The sequence below is a fragment of the Malurus melanocephalus genome, unplaced genomic scaffold (genome assembly GCF_030028575.1).
Source record: "Malurus melanocephalus ecotype Western Australia unplaced genomic scaffold, MMel_1.1 scaffold_52, whole genome shotgun sequence".
NCBI lineage: Eukaryota > Metazoa > Chordata > Aves > Passeriformes > Maluridae > Malurus > Malurus melanocephalus.
In genome coordinates, this window is record NW_026623284.1 from 2,173,925 (window position 1) to 2,196,687 (window position 22,763).

Below are 22,763 nucleotides of genomic sequence, written 5' to 3' on the forward strand. Positions count from 1 at the left end.
CCTTGATCAAACAGACCCAAAACCTTTCTCTGAACAGGTAAATATTGAAAAAACAGAACACAGCAGAGCCAAATTCTACGATTCTCCAGCTGCCATAATTAACTGATCACCATCAGCAGRCTTGCTTTCATAGGGAGGCTGCCTCAGCTGACATGTATTTACAATACCATCTTCTGTGAAAATTTAAAAATATTCTTAACAACTTCATCACCCATTAACTACTTAATGTCTGGAGATTGTTGAGTGCCTGCCACTTCTCCATTCTCAGCCAGGAGATTGCCGCTACTCTCCCTTGTGACGCTGTCATACGACGGAGGGATGGACACCAAGGACGAAGTTTCGGACTTGCTGGGACTCCTGTCATAGTTTGCACAGAGCGTGGACGCAATGAGTCCTTGGTTTTCTGGAGCAGCATCTCCCAGCGTGTCCGTGTTGCAAGTTCTGCGAGGCTGCAGGCTGGAAGTCTCCTTGAGGGAGCGCAGCACGTGGCTCCTGTAGGCGCGCTGGATCACCGCGGCCGAYGTTTCCTCTTGCCTGTGCCTGAGCGTGGTCGATATTGGCTCGTAGGATTGCTTTGACGGATTGGCAGCCATGAATTTCTCCTCCATTTGTACTTTCAGAGTGTCCAGATGCCCAGAATCTCCCAGTACCCTCTTGGTGAAAGCAAACAAGATATCCAAGCAGTGTATCTTGTCCCCACTGACCACAGGCAGGTCCATTGCTATGAGTTCTAATTTGTTTGGTTTTGGTACACGCAAGGGCCCAGTCAGAGCGTCTGCAAAGTCTGGAAGTGCGGACAAMGTTATAAACTGAGTTGCCTCAGGATCGAACTTCTCCCAGACCTCATAAAAAATGTCAAAGTCATCTTCCCCTAAAGGCTCTGTGCTCTCCTCAGTGGCAACATTGAAGTTCTCCAGAATTACAGCTATATACATGTTYACAACAATGAGAAACGATATAATGATGTAACTTACAAAATAAATAATAGCTATGGCAGGTTTACCACATTCACCCACCGTACCGTTTATGTTTGGGTCACAGAATGGTGGTCCAGTGCTCAAAAGAGGGCTGAGAAGGCCATCCCAGCCAGCTGATGTGGTAATTTGGWAGAGACAGAGCATGCTGTTACCAAAGGTTTGGAAGTTGAACATGTCATCAATGCCACCGTCCAATTTCACATAGGCAAAGTTAGCCATGCCAAAAATGGCATAAATGAACATGACCAGAAAGAGCAAGAGACCAATGTTGAACAGAGCAGGCAGGGACATCATTAAGGCAAACAGGAGAGTTCGAATTCCTTTGGCTGCCCGGATGAGCCTCAGTATTCGCCCAATCCGGGCCAAGCGAATGACCCTGAAGAGTGTGGGTGGTAAGAAATGTTCAAAGGCTTTGCCGATGCTGGAAAGCAGTAAAGCTGAAAAGGGAAGGATGATAACTGGTTAGAATATTACATTTTTGCTTAACTAGTAAGGAGGCTGGGATGATAATATCCTCACAGCTCAAAAATACCTGATGTGTGTGTGGCCTACCAGAACAACTTTTGGCAGAAGCTGAATTAAAAAAACAGTTGTGGAAATCAGTAATTATGAGCTACGTTGTTCAGCCATCAGAGGACAGTCCCTGATGCACTAAAGATGACAAGGAACTTTCTGTGCACAGATTCAAATATCTGTATCAGCTGACACTTGGTGACTGATGGTTTTCTTTGATTCTGGTTACGTGAATATTTCAGCAGGTTCAGGTTCCTTCTACATTTGTTCTCAAATGCTATCGCTACAAAGCTAAACCAGGAAAACAAGGTACAATACAATATCAAGGTTATCATTTAGATAACACAGGAAAGATATGTATGAGCAAACAGATGATGAACACAAATTGTGCTTGCCACTCTACAGTGGCTTTTGGTTCATTCAGGGACAGAGCCATACATGGATTTTTTTCTTTGAATGAAAAAAATGACACCTAGTAGCGCTAGAAGAGGCTTGTCTTCTCTAAGTGTAGGGGTTTTGAATACGTTTTTCTGGATTTACAATCCAGAAACTTAATTTCTCATGAAAAAGACATAGTCTTATTGGAATCTTACTTACCCTACACATAAGCCATGCTAAAGTGATGAAATACCTTTCTTCCCCTAAATGCCTGTTGCTAGTTGGCAGGGCTGGTCCTAGGAATAACTAAACTTGCAGAAAGCTCAAATTTGCAATAGAACTCTTAATTTCATTCAATTTTAATGCCTTCAGATAAAAACTAATACATTTTTGGTCACCTTTTCCATCCTGCTATACAATGTGAACCCTTATTTATAATCAGCAGCACCCGAATTTACAGAAATTGAATTCTATAGGCTATAATCTAATTCCAGTCTTTCTTTTCTATTTATATTCAGCATTCCTATTTCCATATATATTTCAGTCATGTGTCAATAACACAGTAGACAAAACCCAACAATTTGGTCTGATTGAAGATTTCTTAATTGGCATTAAATCTGTGRCAACAGAAATTACCACATAATGTGATACTACTGTGATGAGTTATTTATTCTGTATTTCAGATGAGCAAAAAAANAAAAAAAAAAAACAACAAATCTAAAGAAACATTACAAATGTACACACACTTCTACTAAAACATTTTTTTAAATCACATTTAATATTATTTAATATAATCATGGTGGGGGGCTTGCTTATTTTTTCCTTAAGATTTTACAGTAAATAAAACTTACATTTCAATGACTATTTCCGGTTAATAAGTTTCAACTACTTTTTTTTTTTTTTTCCTGAAAAGAATAATCATTGACCTGGTAAAGAATTCGCCAAACAATTTTACTTACCAACAAGTGACATGATAACAACAACTAAATCAAATATGTTCCAGGCATTTGAGAAATAGTATTGCCTCAGAGCCAGCAGTTTCAGCACACATTCTGCAGTAAAGATTGCAACAAAGAGTATATTGATTTTGTTGAGGACGTTTGTCTTCGTTTCACTTTGCTCGTAGGTTTCCACCATCATCGTGATCATGTTGAGGCAGATGAGAGACATGATGACAATATCAAAGGTCTGACTTGTCACAATGTCAAAAAGGAAACCTTGGTATCTGTTCTAGAGGGGAAGAAAAGTACATCTGACATCAGTTATGAAAATAAGGAATATTCATCGGTACATGTTTCCAACAGCTTCAATTTTTATGTCTCAAAGTCACTCAGCTACAGTGAAGTCTGAGAAATTGCAGGAAGCCAGAGCCATTTAAAATGAYATTAAAAATCCCTTCCTATCCTGAAGTTTTATCAATTTCAAGGTAAATATAAAACCCAATAATATTTATGCAGAGAACTTAATAAATATTTAATCTATAAAATAGTTCAGTCAGCTTTTTGGTGCAGAACTGACTTTAGAGCACGGTGTGAGTAACAGTGGAAAGACACTATAAACAATTTGTATGCAGCATATAAACATATGCACTTTTCAGCTGTTTAAATTGCACTTTTACGCATTTTCCATTTGAAGAATTCAGTCTTACCAGTGGTTTTGGAATGGGTTTTTGAGGTCTCTTGGATCCCAGCTTTTTCATTGCATGGTAGTATTTTTTCTGTTCTTCTGTCATGAAGATATCTTCCCCCCCTAAGTATACAAAGAAATGTCACTGTTATTTGGTGAGAAAGCCATACTATAGCACTTCAAATGTTTAAAACTCTGGAAAGTGGAATTTCTTCCTTTTTCACATCTTGCTGATACCATCCTTTTTCATAGCATGTAACTGTGTCCAAAGAATCAGAGCAGCACAAAGCAGACATTCACAGAGCAGAAGTCCTGGGGTGAAACTCAGCTCACTCAAAAAGCACAAAAACAAAAACATGGGGCAGGAACAAATCTTTCCATGGCTTCCCACGTGCCAAAAACACTCATCAGAGCATCTGTAGCAGACCACTTTCTGAATAACGAGTCTCCTGTCATGCTCAGTTCCCAAAAAGGAGTGAAAATTTAACAGGCTTCAAAATATTTGGGGAAGAGGAAGATGTTCAGGTTATAGGAGAAAAGAAAGGAGGAAGAAACTCACCCTGAGAGAGTTATTTCTGGTAACTGAATTATTTATGCTCTGGTAAATGCCAATAGAAGTTTCAGACCTTGTTCTCTAAAGGCAGCATTGCTCAAGATCAAAGCACAACCAATATACTCATCTTTTTCTTTTGCTGGTTGAAGTTGTCAATAATTACACCAACAAAGAGGTTCAGGGTGAAAAAAGATCCAAAGATGATGAAGATCACAAAGTAGAGATACATATACAGACTGTTCTCCCTCAATGGCTGTTCATCTTTCTGAAAGAAAGAGAAGCAACTTGAGAAAAAGCCAGCAACAGCGTGGGCCCAATTCAGAATAATTTTCATATTGGAGATCCGCTCAAAAATTGATGCATAACACCAAATTTTATTTGAATATCCTTGACATGGTTTTTGCAGGCATTTCAGAAGCACCAGTTCAGTTCCTTCCTATAAAACGGGAGCTGTAAATGTCTCAGTACATGAAAAATCAGGCAAACTATGTAAAGGCAAATTTCAAGCTCTTGCCATTAAAAATCTTGGCCTGGATATGTTGTTCTTTTTTCTCTTCTTAGCAAAAAACTGTSATGGTTAATATGGATAGAAACAAAATCAGAAGAAAAACAACTTTGCAAATTGAGGAACAAAGAAGAAAAACATTGAAACACACACAAAAACATATCAATATATGAAAATACTATTACTAGTATTTTCATATTTAAATATTGTTTTATTTATATTTTCATGTATAATAGTGACAATATTATAATATTAACTACTTTAAAATTCTTTTATTCCTTTGAACTCATTATGAAATTAAGATATTAAGCATAGTATTTAGCACAGACAAAAAGCAGATGTAGAAACAATTAATGTGTTTGCAGAAAGATTTACAAAAAATATGGTTTGAATACAATGACCAACCTCTCTTGAATCTACTGCTGCATACATGATGTCCATCCAACCTTTAAATGTTGCCTGGAAAATGAGAGAGTATGGAAAATGTGTTGAGCTTTGACCTTAAAAGTCTTCACCTAATTTGTAATGTCCAAATGACTCTGACTGGAGCAAGAGCCTTTGCTGTGTTCAGCAAAGCACTGAGCTCTGGGTGCTGCTGTGTGTGAGGCGTTCTCAGCCTCTTCAGGATATAAAAACTTTCAAGGGTGGGACAGAACTCTTGTATCCTAGGATTCTGACAGAGCAAACCTTCATCAGCACAGTACTAAAGGCCTGACAACCCTCATGGGTGAGCAAATCCATGTTTTGACACAATACGTCACTTTTTGCCCCAGATTTCCTTCTGAGATGGACTCCAGCTCTCAGTATCATTAAACTGCTGGAGGCTGCAACAACACTTGCCCACCTAATGTTACTTTATCACCTCAGGGGTCTCATCTGTCCCCCTTTTCCCATTTGTGTGCATGAACAGCCAGCTACAAGGGCAGAGCAAGCTGTAGGATATTTCACTCCTTGCATCACCTTTGGGGGTGAGTTAGGAGTTGACAAAAGGTCAAGCCCATCTGAAAAGGGGCTGGTTAGTGAGGGCAAGGAGCACTTACCACCTGAAGAAGAGCCAGGTAGCCAGAACCAACATTATCAAAATTGACTTTAGCGTTGACCCAGAATAGATTTCCGGTGTCATTATGCCTGCGACAGTCATTTTTGTTCTCGATCAAGTTACTGAAATTGTAATTTTCATCTGTCTGATTGATACATTTCGCAAACTTCCCAGCGAACAGGTTCACCCCCATGATGCTGAAGATGAGCCAGAAGATGAGGCAGACGAGCAGGACATTCATGATGGATGGGATGGCTCCCACGAGAGCATTGACCACCACCTCAGATGAAAAGGAAGAGGAAAAGTACACTTCAAAAAGGATGGGCTAGATGTCAATAAGCAGTCACTCTGCAAACAAAAACCTGATGTTTTCCATGTAAATACTGGCCAAAGCTGGCAGGGGGACCTTGAATAATGTCTACAGTATCTATTAAGCTTTCAAAGCAATAGCTGGCACTTCTTGGTCTGCTGCGAGTTCCTACTACTACTAAAACATGAGTCGACTCTCTTTTTTTGAYTTTCCTTTGGTTCTGGTCCATTTGCTTCTCTGTTTTAAGCTTTATTAACATGAAATTTCTGACATATTTATGCATGACCGCTAGTACAGTGGATTATTTTTAAAACTGTCAAAAGTAATTTTTAAAAGGACCAGTAACTATTTTCCACTAGAAATTTCCTACATTTATTTTTTAGTGGATTATGATTGTGTTTGGGGTCTATTACCATGAGCCAGATACTTTTGCTGTGCAACGTGCTGTTCAACCACAGAAAGTGTCCCTGCAGATTTTAAATGTATGCTAAGACATAACAGATTGGTTCAGAAAATATTGGGTAAGGGAACAGTGGGAACATTTCTTTAAGTTTCACAGTGAAGGCAGTGAACTCATCTATGAAGCAGCAAAGAAAAATTTGATGGACCAGCAGAAAAATTGTAAGACTTTGTGAAGGTTTTTTGGAGACCACGTCACATACATTCTGCATAGTAAGACAGAAAACTCAGCTGTTTCAATTTCAAAACTGATTCCAGACATGGACATTTTAATACACTCTATTAATTAGTTTAATGCCATTTCTCTTTGTCTTCATACTGACAATATTGCAATCAGAGGCTTTTCAGACTCAGTTCCAGAACACATCCCAAAGCAATTCATGTCTCAGCTGCATGAAGTCTGCATGAGTAGGACCATAGAATGGTTTGGGTTGGGTGGGACTTTAAAGATCATCCAGTTCCAACCTCCTGCCTTTGGGCACCTTCCAGTAGACCAGATTGCTCCAAGCTCCTTGAGCCCATCCAGGGATGGGGCAGCCCCAGCTTCTCTGGGCAACCTGAGGAAACTATTTCTCTCTACATCTAATCTACGTCTCTTTTCCATTAATTTAAAGCCATTGCTTGTGTAAGTGTGTGACAGTGACTCCATGCGCATTTGTATCATCACCTTTTGCATGCCAGAGCACATCCCACAGACCAGACTTTGGCCCAAATACCACTGTGGTTATCTCACTGTTTCACATTGCAGCACACAGGTTGTGCATGGCTATGGGAACCCCTCTCTGTGTTTGTACAATGGTAGATTTGTCCACTGTTCTATGTGCTCCTTTGATGGGAAAAAAAACTGCATCAAATATTCTACAGACAAACATTTGTTTTCTTAAAGAAGTCTATTTAAAACAATAGTTTGAGCAAAGTACCTTTTAACAGGCAACAGTTTTTGTACATCAATCCAGTAAAAATTTTCAGAATTGAAGTGATTCTCCTTTGAGTCAGCTTGCTATCAGACTTCAAAAATTATAATTGCGCTCCCAGTTTTTATTCTCTATTTTATTTTTGTCTATTTCACCAAGACAGGAACACAAGAATGACTGAGCAGCAATGGAACAAAGTTCTACCCAGGCYAGTTTTAGTTTCAATGGCATTTAGGATCAATTGCTCCAGGAAGGTCTATAAGGAGCACCCAAGTAACAGAAGAGCAGAACCTAGGGTTTCTTTAAAAATTCATTTTATAGTTCCTAAACTGAACTCAGGGCAGACATGTGAACTTCAGAAAGACACAGGGATGAGTCACAAACCTGTTATGTGCTTATCAGCTCTGACAAGCTCTAGTTTGCAATCAGTCTTACCCTCATTCCTTCAAACCGTGACAATGCTCTCAAGGGTCTCAGGGCTCGCAGAGTCCGAAGAGATTTCACAGCTTCAAAGGCACTTCCAAACAGGTTTATCAAAGAGATCTGAGTGGGAAGACAAAAGAAAAGTATTAGCAATGTCATTTGTTTCCTTTATTTCTGTTTTAAAAGAACTCAAACCAACAAACAAAATCAAATTTCCCATGCTTTCAGTGCCTGGAGTGCAATATCCTGGCACCATCACTACCGGAGGTAGGTAAGAGCACTGTCTGGAATTTGCCTCCAGAAAATAATCAGGGATTCTGCTACTAATCCTGTGTAGAAAGAGTGAAGGCAGCACTCACATCTACGATAAGAAAGTCCAGCCAGCACCAGGCATTGGTGAAATACTTCTTGAAGCCATAAGCCACCCATTTCAGGAGCATCTCCAGAACAAAGATGAAAGTGAACATTTTGTCAAGAAAGTCCAACACTGCTCTAATCTTTCCTTTCTTGTSTACATGGATGTCTTCAAATGCCTGAAATCATAATAGATATAGATAAATGGCAAAAATCAGAAACAAACCTTGTACAATTAAAGTCAAGCAACACTGAGATTCCTTGTCACTCAATTTATTTTAATACAAGTCTGAACTCAGTCTGTTATTGAAACCTATGCCAGTTGATAAAAGTATCATTTGCCCTCTCCCATCTCTTTCTTTTTCTCTATATAGAACAGCCCTTTGGATGCATCCTTCCTGCACAATGAAATCCTAGGAGGACAGTATATAATTTTAGAAATTTTTATAGAATAAAGTTTATATATTGAAGAGAGCTGAGCATTTTTTTTTTCCAAGTATAAAGAGTCACTTATTTGTTTCAATGGTATAAAATCTCCTTAATATTTCCCAATTGTGACATAACTTACTGAGAATAATCCAGTATACAGGCAGAACAGAAGCAGCTTCTGAGATTTATATATTCTTAGCTTTGCTCATGCTCTCTTATAATTAATAATAATTATAATAGAATAATAATAGATTTAAAATAATTAAAATGGTGAATAAATGACTGCTATTTGAAGACTCTCCTCCTTACGAGTTCAAAAATATTCACTGTGCTTGCTGCTAAAAACAACTTCTCTGGGTGCAAATTAAAGCCAAAAATACTTCATAATAGATACACCAAAACTGTGCTACACCAACCAGGGCTCCGCTGCTCAGAAGAATCATGAATATGATGAAGGATTCAAACCAAGAATGTTCAACAATCTGGTAGCAGGTTTTTCTCAGATCCCACCAGGTTTCTCCTCCAAATTTTACAGCTCTATCCAAGCAACAATGAAAGTGCCGAACACAACCTGAAAGACAGATGGCAATGAGTGCGTGGAAGGAATGGACACGAATGTGAAAGCATGGCCAAGAAGCTTCTGGGGACAGGAAAAAGTCACTAAAAATGGTCACTGTAATTGTGTCATTGTTGTTGGTTTTCCCTGTTTTTCCAACAGGAAAAAGAAATAAACACCTTGTTCAATTTGTCTTGTGGCTCCTATTTATACACACAGTAGGTGGAGACTCTTTGGACAACTTTCCATTATTTTAAGATATTTCTGAGGCACTGGACAGGCTCTCACTGACCTCATGCTGGGGCACACAAAACTTCAAGGCCATGGGAAAATTAGAAAAGAGATTCTCAGATTATTGGATTGTTTTCAAGGTCCTTTCAAATCCAAGTCRTTCTATGATTCCCTGATCATCACCCTATTGAAATTCAGTTCATCCTAGCAGCTTCTTTCACTTATTTCACTCCTTTGTTTGTTACAGAGGTTGTTCATGAAATTCTATTCAAAGAATATTTTTACTGCTGCAAATTCTATTCAAAGAATATTTTTACTGCTGCAAATTGTAAATAAATCTGCTGTGCCAAGTGACCACTACCACGTGAGACCTGATCACACACACTTCTCTTGTGTTAAACCCCCAGAACGACTTGGTTGCTGTCCAATAGCAAGAAATTCATCTCGCTTCACTGTAATAATCCCACTTTTTGGAATGGGGTCTCTGCCCCAGTTGGAAGCAATTGGCTTTTAGGGGAAGGGTGTTTATTTTTCAGATGTCTCAGTCTCTGTGTTGACTGGAGAGGGACAATGATTTGGACTTTTTAKCTTATTTCCAGATAACTAAAATTAACTGAAAAGAATTTAATCTTATTGACTCGCTGTCACTAGAGAAACAAGTTGACTTTATTTTTCTCACTTCCCAGCAGTGAAACCATGAGAGTTTTACCTTCTGGAAAACATTCTTCTGGAGTTTTGAAGTCTTCAGAAAATTCTGGAATCTGCCTCAAAACATCTTCAGGATTTGTCAGATCCACTGTGCTGACTGCAGAAGAGATGACACTGTCCCGCTAATGAGCACAGTAACATCAGTTAATGATGCTTTCTAATTCAGGTCCAAATTAATAAATTAATCCAAGAACAAACAAGACTCAAAATTAAAGCTTGGTTATGTACTAATACTACAGATAACGTTGATAATGGAATTAAGTTTGTGACTGTAAAAGATGTAATCTTTGAAGTACCAATAGGTGTATTCAAATAGAGGCTAAAACTCTGCAATTACAATATCTGTCTACATGAACCAGATGCACCTGACTCATCAGCTGTAAAATTTAAGAGCTTTTAAATTGCATATTAGTGTATGCATTCTGCAAAACAGGACACATTACTTGGTGTAAAACCATGAAATGAGGCAAAGATGCATTCACACAGGAGAACCAGATAAATATATCTGTTGTCATGCCAGAAACTGAGCAGCCATGACAGATTTTATAAAGTAGAAATTGGAATCATACCATATATTCTTCAGTTACAAAGCTTTTTGCTACCCCATTGCAGCACAGACAATTTTTTTGAGTCATCAATTTGTTAGGGATTACTTACTCTATGCTTTTGTTTCTTCATGTGTCCATAATGCTGTTTTTCACTTCTTTGAATGTATTCTATATTCAAAATTATTTTAAAAATACTGTAAATCAGTAACTACCATCTTAAGTGACATTCAGGGAAACTCATTTCAAGCATTATATTTCTTGAAACCAAGCTACTTAGGGCACAGACAGACTTGAAATTTCCCACATGGAAGCTTATCTCTCTTTAATCCTTTTTAAAATTTTTTTTATCCTCTTCTTTTTTTTTTTTTTTTTTTTTTTTGTGGAGTCAAAATTTAATAAATGGAAAGTAGCAGAGGGTATTTTATAAATTATTTGTAATTAGTACAAAACTTACATAACAGTTCTCCCATTTCTACATGCTCTCTTTCCTACAGTTATATTTTTGTCTCAAATATATGCTGGGAAACTCAGCACAGCTTTGATTTTGCTCACAGAATTCTAGCTCCAGTATTGGCTCTGGTCCAGCCAGATCAGCTACTGCAGGTTCAGAGCTGCTTCTGGCATACTGSTGAATCTCTGAAGAGCAATATGCCTGTGTTTGACCTGTATTAGAAAGTCAACATCACTTAAAAAAAAAAATTACCTCTTTTCCTTCTGGTGATGACAATTCACCCATCCTGTCCTCTCCTAGAGAAAGCACACTGAATTCCTCAGAGGTAAATCCTGATCCATTACTCCAGCTGCCTGAATTTTTTGCTCTGTCTCCTCTTTGCCTCAGGTGATTTTCATCCTGAAATTAATCTGTGGATTAAATGGGTTTTCTTTTGCCTTTTTAGAGGGTGTACAAGTCAGAGAGAAAAAACAAATTTCATATAAAGTGGGAATCACCAGACAAGAGCCATAAAAAGGGATCATTTTTCATCTCTGACCTAAGGATAGAACTTTTTCCCAAAAGACATGCAGAAAATTAAGGAATTTTAGCGATCTATTCAAAATGTGAGAATTTTTGCATAGGAATTAAGACAGAAACTTAAGGTGGGAAACCTGGATAGCCGAAGGATGAGTATGATTAAAACAGAACTAAAAAATTCATAGACCACAAGGAAAGAGGATAATATACACTGTCATATCAAAAATATGTCTTTTATAGAGCCACTCCATACTTAATCCTATCCACTTGTAATAATTACCACGTACTACATACAGCAAAGACAAATTAAAAAGCAAGGATCAGAGCTATAAATTCATATTCTGAATCCATGATAATGTTCTGTATGGAGAACATATACTTTTGCTCTTTTGTGCAAATAATTTCAAAACAGCTGACATTATTCACATAAATAATTACATGAAACATCCAAGTTGGCCTAAGACTGCCACAATTATCTGTGTGCACCACAACAGGTCAGCTGCAATGTTCCTGCAACAATTTTCTTTTAAAACCATGAAAGAATCTTAATTTGAAAAGGCTCCAAGTGATTTTTACCCTTGCTCTAAGCATTTTCACTTTTGGTTCTAGTTCAAAGCTTTGTAACTTTCTGGAAATTGGTTGACATATCCCTCCCTGTTCTGCTGGAGACCATCTTCTCCCACGCATCTCTCYATCTCTCTCCACAATTCTACTGTTCCAACACAAATAAAGAAATCCATTACCTTTTTGCTGTATTCTGAGTTTGTAAATGTGCTCTGTTTATCATCATCTTCAAAACCCTCACTTGTGTTCTCTGCCTCAGCAATCGGGACACAAACAAATATATTGGGGTTGCTAATGAAATCTTCAAAACCTGGGCATTTGTCCCCATTTCTCTCAATCCATTCATTTTTGTAATTCTCTTTACGACTTTTTGTTTCTTCACGCTTGAACCCCAGTGAGTTCTGTGCAGTCTGATTGATTTTCTTCCTCTGCATTTTCTTTATGTGCCTGAGCTTTCTACAACAGGCATCCCACGTCAYGCTCTTGGCAGCGCGGAATCCCTTGCGGATCCGCGCGAAGGCGATCCGAAGGTTGTTCATTTCTCCATCATCCTCTGCTGTCTGGAGATTGTCAGTACTGAAAGAGCTCAGCAGCAGTGCAATGAAAAGGTTTAGAACCTGAGAGCAGTCAAAATGATAAAAAAATTAGAAGTCTGGAGAGCAGCCTTCAAAAATCTGAATTCGAATTTTGAAGAGCAAAGCTCAGTCTTAATGAGCAAACCAAAACAAGGTGATAAGGAAATGACAATGATGATCACACTGTGGTTGATGAAATCAACTTCTCTCTCAGAAATGTCAATGTTCCCATGGACCTCTGCCCAAAAAAAGTTATTTAATATACCAAGAAAACAGATCTGTGTGTGTCAAATGCATTATTTGGCCAAAGCAAATTCTCAGAGGTTAAAGTGGTAACACAGACTGTGGTCACAGCTTGTCTGTTTAATAAATGTCTCTTCATTCTTGAAATCAGAATTAAATGAGGCCTCTGTGGTGTTACTTCCAAAATTCTGTGAGATCAGATTCAGGCCCAGAAATTCCATCAAATCTGCCACACAAAAATCAAAACCAAGACAAGTTCAAAATTCCCACTTTGGAGTACATTTAAATGGAGGAATTTACAAACCTCAGTTAGTTTTTTGTTTGTTTGCTTTTAAGGAAATGTGAGAATTTAAGTTTTTCACTAATATTTTGGATTGGGACATAACTTAACTTTTATCATGGCAGAACTGGGCAGATAACACCCCTTAGCTACACAAGGACCACAGGCAGTGGAAAATATCAGCCCTCCAGAGATCAATTCTTCCCATCTGTCTCAGTTATTGACCTCAGGCTGGAATAAATCTCACTCCCAGACACCTCTCTGTTTCCTTGGACCATAAGAAAGCCTGGTAAAAGAATGCACACTAAACACTTCATTACTTGACAAATATGAATAATCACTCACAACACTTCACCACTGAAATAAATCAGTGTGGAACAGGCAGGACATTAAATATATATTTGGGATTCAGCCACAGAACAGATATTTGCCATAAAGCTCTGCCTAAAGTTAATTCTGTTCAGCATTGTTTTTACAATTAAGAGAAGTTTGGTATATAAATGATACTAAGAAAGATGTGAAAAAAAAGTTACTAAAAGAAGATATCCATTATTTGGGCATTAATGCAGGGCAGAACAGGACCAGGAAGACAGGCTGTCCCTCAAATCCCAGCACAATGTGAGAGTACTGAGGTTATACCAAAACAGGATCCAGCTCTTGCATATAAATGTACTTAGAGATTACGAAAGAAAATCCTGATTTTAGCAGTAGCAGTGCAGGTTCTGCCACTTGCCAGTAAAGAATTCAGGACTTGCATGGGATCTTAAAAAAGTAAATAAAATTGTTTTATAGTGGAACTCAAGCACTTGKCTAAATTAATTCAAGCAGGTAAGCCTCACTGATTATTTACTTCCAAATCTCAAGATGTGAAGCAACATAGCTGCCTGTATTGTATTTACTACAGAGATATTCCTTGTCACATTGCCTCATGAAAAGGTAAGTAAGGACACGTGCAAAGCACACAAAATGGGAAATACAGACAGTGGCTCTACGGTGAAAAGAAAAAGTGGATTTTGCAGACACTAACACACATCGGTAACTTTTCCACCTGTTTTTAGGGAAGCTACCTTTTGCTGATAGGACAGCCATTAACTAGAGTCTGCATAGACATGATGAAGGGAAGAAAATATTGGAAAACTTACCACTAAATTTCCTATCACCATGACCATCAGAAAGACAAAAATACACAGTGGTGGTTCAGCAACCACCATGCAGTCCCACATGGTCTCAATCCATTCGCCACACAGAATTCGGAAAATGATGAGGAATGAATGGAAAAAGTCCATCATGTGCCAGCGTGGTTCCAAGCAGACTTTGCTTAGTGCACGGCAGTTGTCTAAGTACTTTTTCCCAAAAATTTGCACCCCTACTACAGCAAAAATGAAAACGATGATTGCCAGGACGAGGGTCAGATTACTCAGTGCTCCCAGGGAGTTACAAATTATTTTAATTAGAGTGTTTAAAGTTGGCCAGGACTTTGCCAGTTTGAAGACCCTCAGCTGTGTAGCAACATAAAACACAGTGTTAGACATCGGTAGAGATAACTCATCTTTGCACCATGCAAATCCTACAATAACCAAATCACTGATATTCTGAATTATTCTGGTAATGCAATATTTCTGACACTGTAGCATTAGTATTTTTAAATGTATTTATAGATATTTTTTCTTTTGACTGGGCAGTATTGCAAACATAAACTAACCACCCCATAAAGGATGAGACTAACTTGGGCCCCAGATAAATGCTTGGCCCACACAGGCAGGTGTCCATGCAATGCTCTTGATGCAGAATAGGGAGCTTAATTTACAAGTAATATAAAGGACAAAACATTCAGGGGCTGCTGCTGTAATATTAAGAAAAGAGTCTGTTTTTTTGGTAAAGCAACTTAAATCAGTCCCCGGTATATATGGATACCTTAATATCATTTCACATCTCTCTTTAAATATTGTTTATCTCTGTTTGTACCCTGACAATTTTTTCCTAATTCATTGTTTTTAACTATTTACATCAGTTTTATAACATGCCCACTCTGGAACATATGTTCCTTTCAATATTTCTTAGTGTATTCAAAACGAATATATTTATCATTGAACTCTGACAAAAGGGGTTTGAGTGTATTTCTTATTCTTAAAGCCAAGATGAGGGAAAAAATAATTGGGGGAAAAATAATTTCTTGCCTCCTAACTACAGAAGTATTCTCCATTAATTTCACTAGATAAAGTTTCATACTACTGAGCATGCGTGAAGCATTACCAGTCTGAAGGATCGTAAAACTGACAGGGTTCCTCCTTTTTGCTTTTTTTGCCCGCCTTTTTGTCTGGGGTAACTCAGTTCAATTAAACTCAATGTGACAATGACACTGTCAAAAATATTCCAGGGCTGTTGAAAATAATAATAGGGATCTAGAGCGATGATTTTTAAGATCATTTCTGCAGTGAAGATTCCTGTAAAAACCTGTGACAAAGAAAGAGTAGCATTAGCCTGAAAGTAACCATGACTTTATCTTATCTCTAGGTCATGTTTCATCAAACATTCGTGGACAGGTTAATAACACTCATTTTTATGAAGTCCTAAAGCACCTTTAATTAATATAGAATGATTGTTTTCTGCCTTCTCAGAAGCATCTCAAAATGTATAAAAAATCTGGGAATCATCTATATTAGAAACAAAAGTTTATAAATGTAGAATTCGCTGATTTCTAATTCATTGTTACTCTCTATATTTCAAGTGAAAACACACATCAACCAAATAATTAAACCTATAARATGCCGCATGGCTGAGAACTTGCTTACCAAGTTGCCTATTTTAAGCATTAATTTAAAAGTAGATGACATATTATTGTGCTCCAGTGCCATGAACAAAGTGTTCATCACAATGCAGACCGTGATGGTGAGATCAAAAAAAGGATCCTTTATGAAAGCAGCCACTTTTCCCTTGATTCTCCACCAAAGTGGACAACAGTCCCAAATTAGGTACTTTAAAGCAAAGTTCTTCAGGCGTGGTGGGCATTTCTGCTGGGCTCCTTCACGTTCTAAATGCAAAACATTCTATCATTAGTTATCACTGAGCAAGGTGGTAAAAAACACCTTCAAGCATTCAAAAGACTTCAGAAGGAAAAGCAAACCTCTCATGTCACACAGAGCCTGAAACTTCCCTCCACTTTTTACCGTTTGTTTGGTCCCTACATCAGCTGATAAATACAAAGGTAAAAATTCAGAGAAAATTGGATGCTGAATTCTTTCCTGAGCACTGCCTCCAAAAGCCTTTGGAATGGGGTTTTATTGGTCTCAGACTGGTACTATCCTGCTCTGACAATGGAGATATTTGTGATGCAGAACCTCACTACAGCTTCTCAAACTCTTCCAGGACAATAGAGCAGCTGGGGCACTTCCCACCGTGTCCTCAGTAGGAGTCTGGGACCACAGCTGTGTCACACACAACAACTTTTGTCTCCCTTGACTGTCAAGGCAGTTTAAAGAATCCATGACAGTCCCAGGAATTCTGACTCTGGCAAATCCAGACTTTCTGAAATTTGTCTTTTGGCCATTTCTGTGGGAAGGGTCACACCTGGCATTTCCCAGACGATGCAAGTTCCAYGCATCTCCATTTTCTGTGAGTAAAACTTGAGACAGAAGCTCTTTTGTCTTTGTCATTTGCATCTTTTTAATCAAGTCTAAATCTCATAGCTATTCTTTCTTCATCATCAATATTAAAAAGTCCTTCAAAACACCTTTGACCCAGCTTAAGTCCTGTGCAAATTCATTGACCAGCTGGAGCAATCTTAAAATTAAACACAAGCACAGTAGGAATTACTCATCTGGTTTTAAAGGACCTCMTTTCAGAGAAGCTTTTCAGAGAGCTGGATCTGACTCACACCCTTTTCTTAATTGGAATTGTCCTTATTTCTTCTCTCTGTTTAATTTTCAGTTCTTCTCCCCCAGGCTCAAGTACCAGATTGCACCCTACACCACTTTTTCCTGAACAATCTTTTTGACCTAACCCTCAGTCCAAGTTTAGCTCTTATCTTCCACTAGAGCTACAGATCATTTTCCACCCYAGTCCATATCTGAAACTGTGCAACAAAACCCAGATCTTTGATGAATTACACTGCAATGTAAAACTCAACTGGATGTGTTGCAACTGTGACTCTCCCAAGAAWAAAATATTTTCAATGGTTAAGAAAAGGAATCTCCCTGCCACAATGATAGCCCCTACTAAATCCCATACTTGCTGTCTAAGACCTGTTAGTAGAGCTCCTCAAAAGGGCCAAAAGAAAACAGAAGTTCATAATCCAGAAGTTCAGCTTCGACTGAAATTTTTCAGAAGGTCTGCAAGAAAAATATCAGTCATCAAAATAACTGTCACTGATTAGCCCCCACCTAAAACTCACATGGAAAAAAAAAGTTAAAGGAATAAAATTGTGAGGTAAAGTATTCAAAATGCAGGAATTACCACAACTAATTTTACTTGCTCAATGCTATTAATTGTTGAATTCTGCATGCCTCTGTCTCTGCCACCAGCACAGCAGAAATCCCAGGATCAGGAGGAGAAAAGTGTCCCRGTCCTGCAGGTCAGATGATCAGCAGCTCCTTCCACCCACTCTCACCCCAACCCTCTTCACTGTCTGTCCTACAAAATGAGTTTTTACAATATGCAAAAAAATGTGTTCCAGTACATAAAGACCGTGTGACAACACATTTTTTCCAAAAAAAGTCCCAATTATCAATGAAAATCCTAACTACACGCCTACAAATCTTTACCAACCCTTCACAAACACATTTTATTCTTCCATGACAGCATTACTTTCGGGTTGAAATAAACTTAATGAGGAACCACTTACCCTCCAAGACACTGGTAATTATGCTGACTACACTTGCTGCCCTTTGTCTCTGAAGAGCCTCATTAAAGTACTCCACTGACAGAGGAGGGGATAAACGCATCCTGCTGCTCTCATCGTGCACAGCCGGCTGCTTGGAGAAATAAACACGATTAGGGAGACACCAGGGGAGTGAAATGGACCAGGATGTGATGATGGGTCACTGTGAGAGTTAATAGGAACAACAACGTGCATAAATGTACCTTTTTACAAGATGTAATGAATGGTGAGAATGAAGTCCTACTCTGTAATGGGGCTGCAGTGAATGGATCCTGCGAGCATGTAATGTGGGGCAAGCACTGCGCTGGAAATGAGTGTGTGAGGGAAAATAGGTTTAGGAATTATTTAAAGGACTAATGGAATAGGGGAGAGGTGAGGGATAAATTGGGGAGGTTACAAGCAAAACTGTTGCATGATGCTAAAGGAGCTATGAAAAAGTAAAAAAAAAAAAAAAAATCACAGGCAGTATTCAAAATTACCCTTCCTCGACAGGTTTTGGGATAAAAAGACACTTTGGTGACTTGCAATTTCGGCACTAGGAACTTTTAAAATTATGTTGGTACAATCAGTGCATAGCAGAAACATAAGGTTTAAACAGGAATGCCAAAGTCTAGTTTTCTGCAATTATCAGACTATTAAAAACCAGTTTCAACTGACAGCTTAAAAACTCTTCACATCAGAATATATCACTTCATGTCACTGTTTGCGTTCACACCGAAACTCCTAAGACAAAAATAAAAATCCCGTCACTGATCAATAAAGCATGGTATGAAGCGTATATTTAAAATAATATCTTTTCCCTTACTGGATTCCCATTTCCCGAGTCTTCCATGACCGTTGGAAGCACGACTCCTTCAGAGCACACTGGATCTTGGCTGGGGCGCCTGCTGCTCCCCACTCCCACTCCCAATCCTCCCCCAAGGTGGTCATCCCCAGTGCCCCACTTGCTCTTCAGGCAGTTTGGGGTGGCGGGGTGGGAGCTGTGGCCCCTTTGGCTCTGCAGGCTGGAGCGTGGTCCCGTCTGCGTCCCCGGCAGGGAGTAGCACCGGGCTTTGTGTCCCCCGGTGCCGTGGGGCTCCTCATCACCCAAATCCGCTCTGGACCCCGCTTCCAGGGCAGGGATTTGGAAGTTGAACACGTTCCCGTGGCTCAGCCTGCGCTTCGCCTGCCGGGCGTTGGGGCCGTACACCAGGCCAAGGAGGGACTGAAAGAGAGAACAGATAATATCACAGAGGAAACCTGGGGAAACTGTAAATCGTTAGAGCTTCAGAACATTTGCTGTCAACCATCGCAAGTCCAAAACTCATACATGATTTASATTTTTTTAGGAAGGATAATGTTTAGATTTAAAAGGCAGATAATAAAATTTCATGAGCTGTGCCAGGTATTTTTGAGATAAACTTTATACTTACATTTTATGTATGAAATATTTAATAGAGAATGACGGTAAGCTAAGTTCTGATAGTCATTCACTTCTTTTTATTTCTCAGTATAACAGAAAATTTAAGTACTGTAACTTTCATCCTTTATTTAAATACATCCTTTTCTTATTAATTTTTGCACCTAATTTTCCTTTATCCAAAAAATTGTTTATTTTAAAAACTTAAGAGTGTTTTTAGTGGGAGTTAYTTTAAGCTTTCAATTAATTAATTTTAAATTAAAATTAGAAAAGTCATTAGGATCTCAGATTCAGACAATAGATTACCAACTTTTGTTGACTGTCTGGGTGCTGTGACTTGGGGAATTCTTCTTCATTATCTTCTATCCCCGAAGACTTCTTTCTCTTTTTTCTGTTGCTCCTTTCTTTGATTTCTTTGGCAGACGGAGAAGAAGCTTCAACAGAGCTAAGTGACAGGATATCAATCCCTTCAATACCTAATAACTGAAATTAAAAGAAAAATATGGATGATATTTTTGCTGGGTGCTTTGAATAAAAGCAGAAAGAAAACAATTCCGCATCCTGTATTATTATTTCCTGGAAACAATTTGTGTTTCACAAAACTCATTAAAAACCTTCCAATATGTGATAGTGTTAAAAGAAAAAGGAGAGAATTTCCCCAACATATGGAGCASTGAACAATTTGCTGTTTGCATTGTGTTATATGATTACATGCACTGGGCCTGCCAGAGGCAAAATAATCACATTATAGCTCCTACTCCTCCATATGGCAAATCCACTCATAATATAAAGGCTCTGTTTGAAAATAATGCAGTAGWATATATCCTTTCTCCAAAACAACTGCTCAAACAGGATTAAAATTCCCTTTTTTCACTTGGGATCCTTGGGACTATATCACTGTGGATGACTTCCCTTCCCATGCTGAATTTAGGATGGTATTTTAAAAGCACAGGGGTATCTTGTTCCAGAAGCTTCTAAGCCATTTGAGTTACCAAGAGACTTTTCATCCAACTACAGTACGTTTTGGCTCTTATGTTAAAGCAGCAGAATTACTGTCTGTTTCTTTGCTCAGTAGCCCAAAATGACAAAACAAAAAAAAAGAAAAAAAAAAAACAAAACAAACCACCCTATTTTCTTTTGGAAGCTGCTGGCTGATGGAATTTTATTTTTTCAGATTTTAAAATACTGGTTTTCTTAAAGTAACATCAACATTTAATGCTCTTTATCCACAGCAAAAGTCATTGTTTGGCAGGAAAAATACCCAGCTAAACAAGGAATTGTTCAGCAACTCCAGGAATCACTAATTTCAGTAAGTTACCATTTACTCCTGTTTCCATGAGCTGTACACAGGGAGTGATGCTTTTCCTTATGTCCGGATGGAGCTTTGAACAACTGGGATAGTGGAAGGTGTCCCTGCCCATGGCAGGTGGTTGGGATGAGAGGATTTTTAAGGTCCCTTCTAACCTAAACCATTCTATGTGACCAACAAAACTCTGAGACAAGTRCTTGCAAGCGAATAATTTACCTACCTCTTGCTCCTTCTGCAATAATTCCATGGCTTCCCGAAATTTCCTTTCCTTTGCCTCTGTTTCAGCGATGGTGGCCTTGTTCTGGTCCTCATATGCCATGGTTACTACAGCCAGAATCAAGTTGACTAGATAAAATGAGCCCAGAAAGATGACCATCATGAAGAAGACTACATACTCCTTCCCAGAAGCTCTGAGGGTCTGCAAGCAACACACCCCAGAGATAAACATTACTGCCAAAAATACCAAATAGGTTTTCCGCGTGTCTCTGAAATCCTTTAGAAGCACTGAGCTTCCTAGAAATGCTTTAGAAAGCATTGATGGAATTAGATTTTCCTTGGCCCTTCTTCCCCATCTTTTTCCTTCTTCCTCATATGTGAATTATTGATTGCACACCCCATGAGGACAATCAAGGAGGTATTTTTTATATTTCTGAAGGACACTACAGACCCCCCCTCTAGTACTTTTTTTCAGGCAGCAGGGTGACAGGGCTGGGAAGCATTTCATCATGCCTTTTCGAGGAGTCACAGCTCATGGGAAGGGAGAAGGGAAGTTGTGGGCTTGAAGACTTGCAGATATTGCTTTTATTTAAGGTTTCTTGTCCTCTCTACACATTTTCTGCTTCAGCTAGTGAAGACCAGTCCTGAAGGGTGCTCAAAGCTGGTACCTGTCGGTACAGACGCTCCCAGTAGTCCTGGGTCATCAGGCGGAATAAGGACAGGAAAGCCCAGCCAAAACTATCAAAACTGGTGAAACCATGATCCGGATTTGGCCCAATTTTACAGCATATGTAGCCCGAAGGACAGACCCTAGGATTAACAACAAAAAGTGGAACTCTTATAAATGTGCAGATTTCAAGGAAAACAGCTAATGCAAAATTTGGATTATGTTTCAGCTCTGCAGTTCATCAGATTGCACACCCATTCCTGCTCTAGGTAGTCCTGGCTGGAAGGGGRATGGAAAAAGCAGGACCTGCAACCCAGCAGGAAAGGACCATCACCTCAGGACAGCTTYCTCATCACCAATCCTCATCCCCTGCCCCCTAAACCTCCCTTCTTGTCTGAACCTGCCCTACAAAATTCATGTTTTGTTTTTCCAGTTTAATACTCATGAGCCTTCACAGACAAGAGAATGTCCATCCTATGCTGTACCCCAGACTTTTCACATTTTCATTTCTCTCATACATCCATGGGGAAGAGAAGGACAGTGTTTCTGGAAAGTCTGAAAGGAATTTAGACTTGAAAAAGCCAGCTGYAGCTTCATATTTCATTCCCTACATGCTCAAATTATCTGTTTGCTATGCTTTATTTTCTGTGTTCCTGTTTCTGCATTCAAGAAAAGCTTGGGATTTCTGCCTTTTTCTCACTTGACTGAGCAAATATAGGAGCACTGAGGCAGAGAAAACTTCCAAGGACGAAATAATTTTAAGTGCACTTACCCAGCACCAGGACCACACAGCAAATTATCCACAGAGTCCCCTATTTAAAAAAAAAAAAAAAAAAAAAAAAAAAGAGAAAGAAAAAAGCGGGCAAAAAATTAAACCCAGAGCACTTCCAAGCCTGAATCCTCTATCATTTAATATGAGTAGTCATGAGTAACCAGTGACCTGTAAACTTGAGTACACAAGTTCCCCATGCTCACATTAACTGCACCAGATTGCAGGATGTCCTGGCCTCATTTGTAGACTCATTTATTATGTGTATGATTATGCACAAATTGCAGACTGAAGGCAGTCCCTAATGCAGAATTYTTTTAAATATTATCACTTCATCTATATCTGTATAAAGGAAATGAAGAATAGGAGGGC

The 22,763-nt window shown here is 38.8% G+C and overlaps 1 protein-coding gene across 1 annotated transcript in view; it reads right to left on the reverse strand.

The window, feature by feature from the left end:
- Nucleotides 1–218: 218 nt before the first annotated feature.
- Nucleotides 219–22,763, reverse strand: part of LOC130573160 (sodium channel protein type 4 subunit alpha B-like) — a 31,933-nt gene continuing 9,388 nt past the window's right edge. The window contains exons 7-27 of the mRNA XM_057365413.1: nucleotides 22,395–22,434; nucleotides 21,624–21,765; nucleotides 20,960–21,157; nucleotides 19,737–19,913; nucleotides 18,837–19,235; nucleotides 17,996–18,125; nucleotides 15,948–16,186; nucleotides 15,409–15,609; nucleotides 14,298–14,654; nucleotides 12,237–12,674; nucleotides 11,227–11,373; nucleotides 9,977–10,097; nucleotides 8,897–9,051; nucleotides 8,057–8,230; nucleotides 7,710–7,817; nucleotides 5,593–5,871; nucleotides 4,958–5,011; nucleotides 4,175–4,312; nucleotides 3,517–3,621; nucleotides 2,828–3,098; nucleotides 219–1,414 (exon numbers count right to left, since the gene is read on the reverse strand). Of these exons, the coding sequence (XP_057221396.1) occupies nucleotides 219–1,414; nucleotides 2,828–3,098; nucleotides 3,517–3,621; nucleotides 4,175–4,312; nucleotides 4,958–5,011; nucleotides 5,593–5,871; nucleotides 7,710–7,817; nucleotides 8,057–8,230; nucleotides 8,897–9,051; nucleotides 9,977–10,097; nucleotides 11,227–11,373; nucleotides 12,237–12,674; nucleotides 14,298–14,654; nucleotides 15,409–15,609; nucleotides 15,948–16,186; nucleotides 17,996–18,125; nucleotides 18,837–19,235; nucleotides 19,737–19,913; nucleotides 20,960–21,157; nucleotides 21,624–21,765; nucleotides 22,395–22,434 (5,069 nt within the window). The remainder of the gene's footprint in view (nucleotides 1,415–2,827; nucleotides 3,099–3,516; nucleotides 3,622–4,174; nucleotides 4,313–4,957; nucleotides 5,012–5,592; nucleotides 5,872–7,709; nucleotides 7,818–8,056; nucleotides 8,231–8,896; nucleotides 9,052–9,976; nucleotides 10,098–11,226; nucleotides 11,374–12,236; nucleotides 12,675–14,297; nucleotides 14,655–15,408; nucleotides 15,610–15,947; nucleotides 16,187–17,995; nucleotides 18,126–18,836; nucleotides 19,236–19,736; nucleotides 19,914–20,959; nucleotides 21,158–21,623; nucleotides 21,766–22,394; nucleotides 22,435–22,763) is intronic.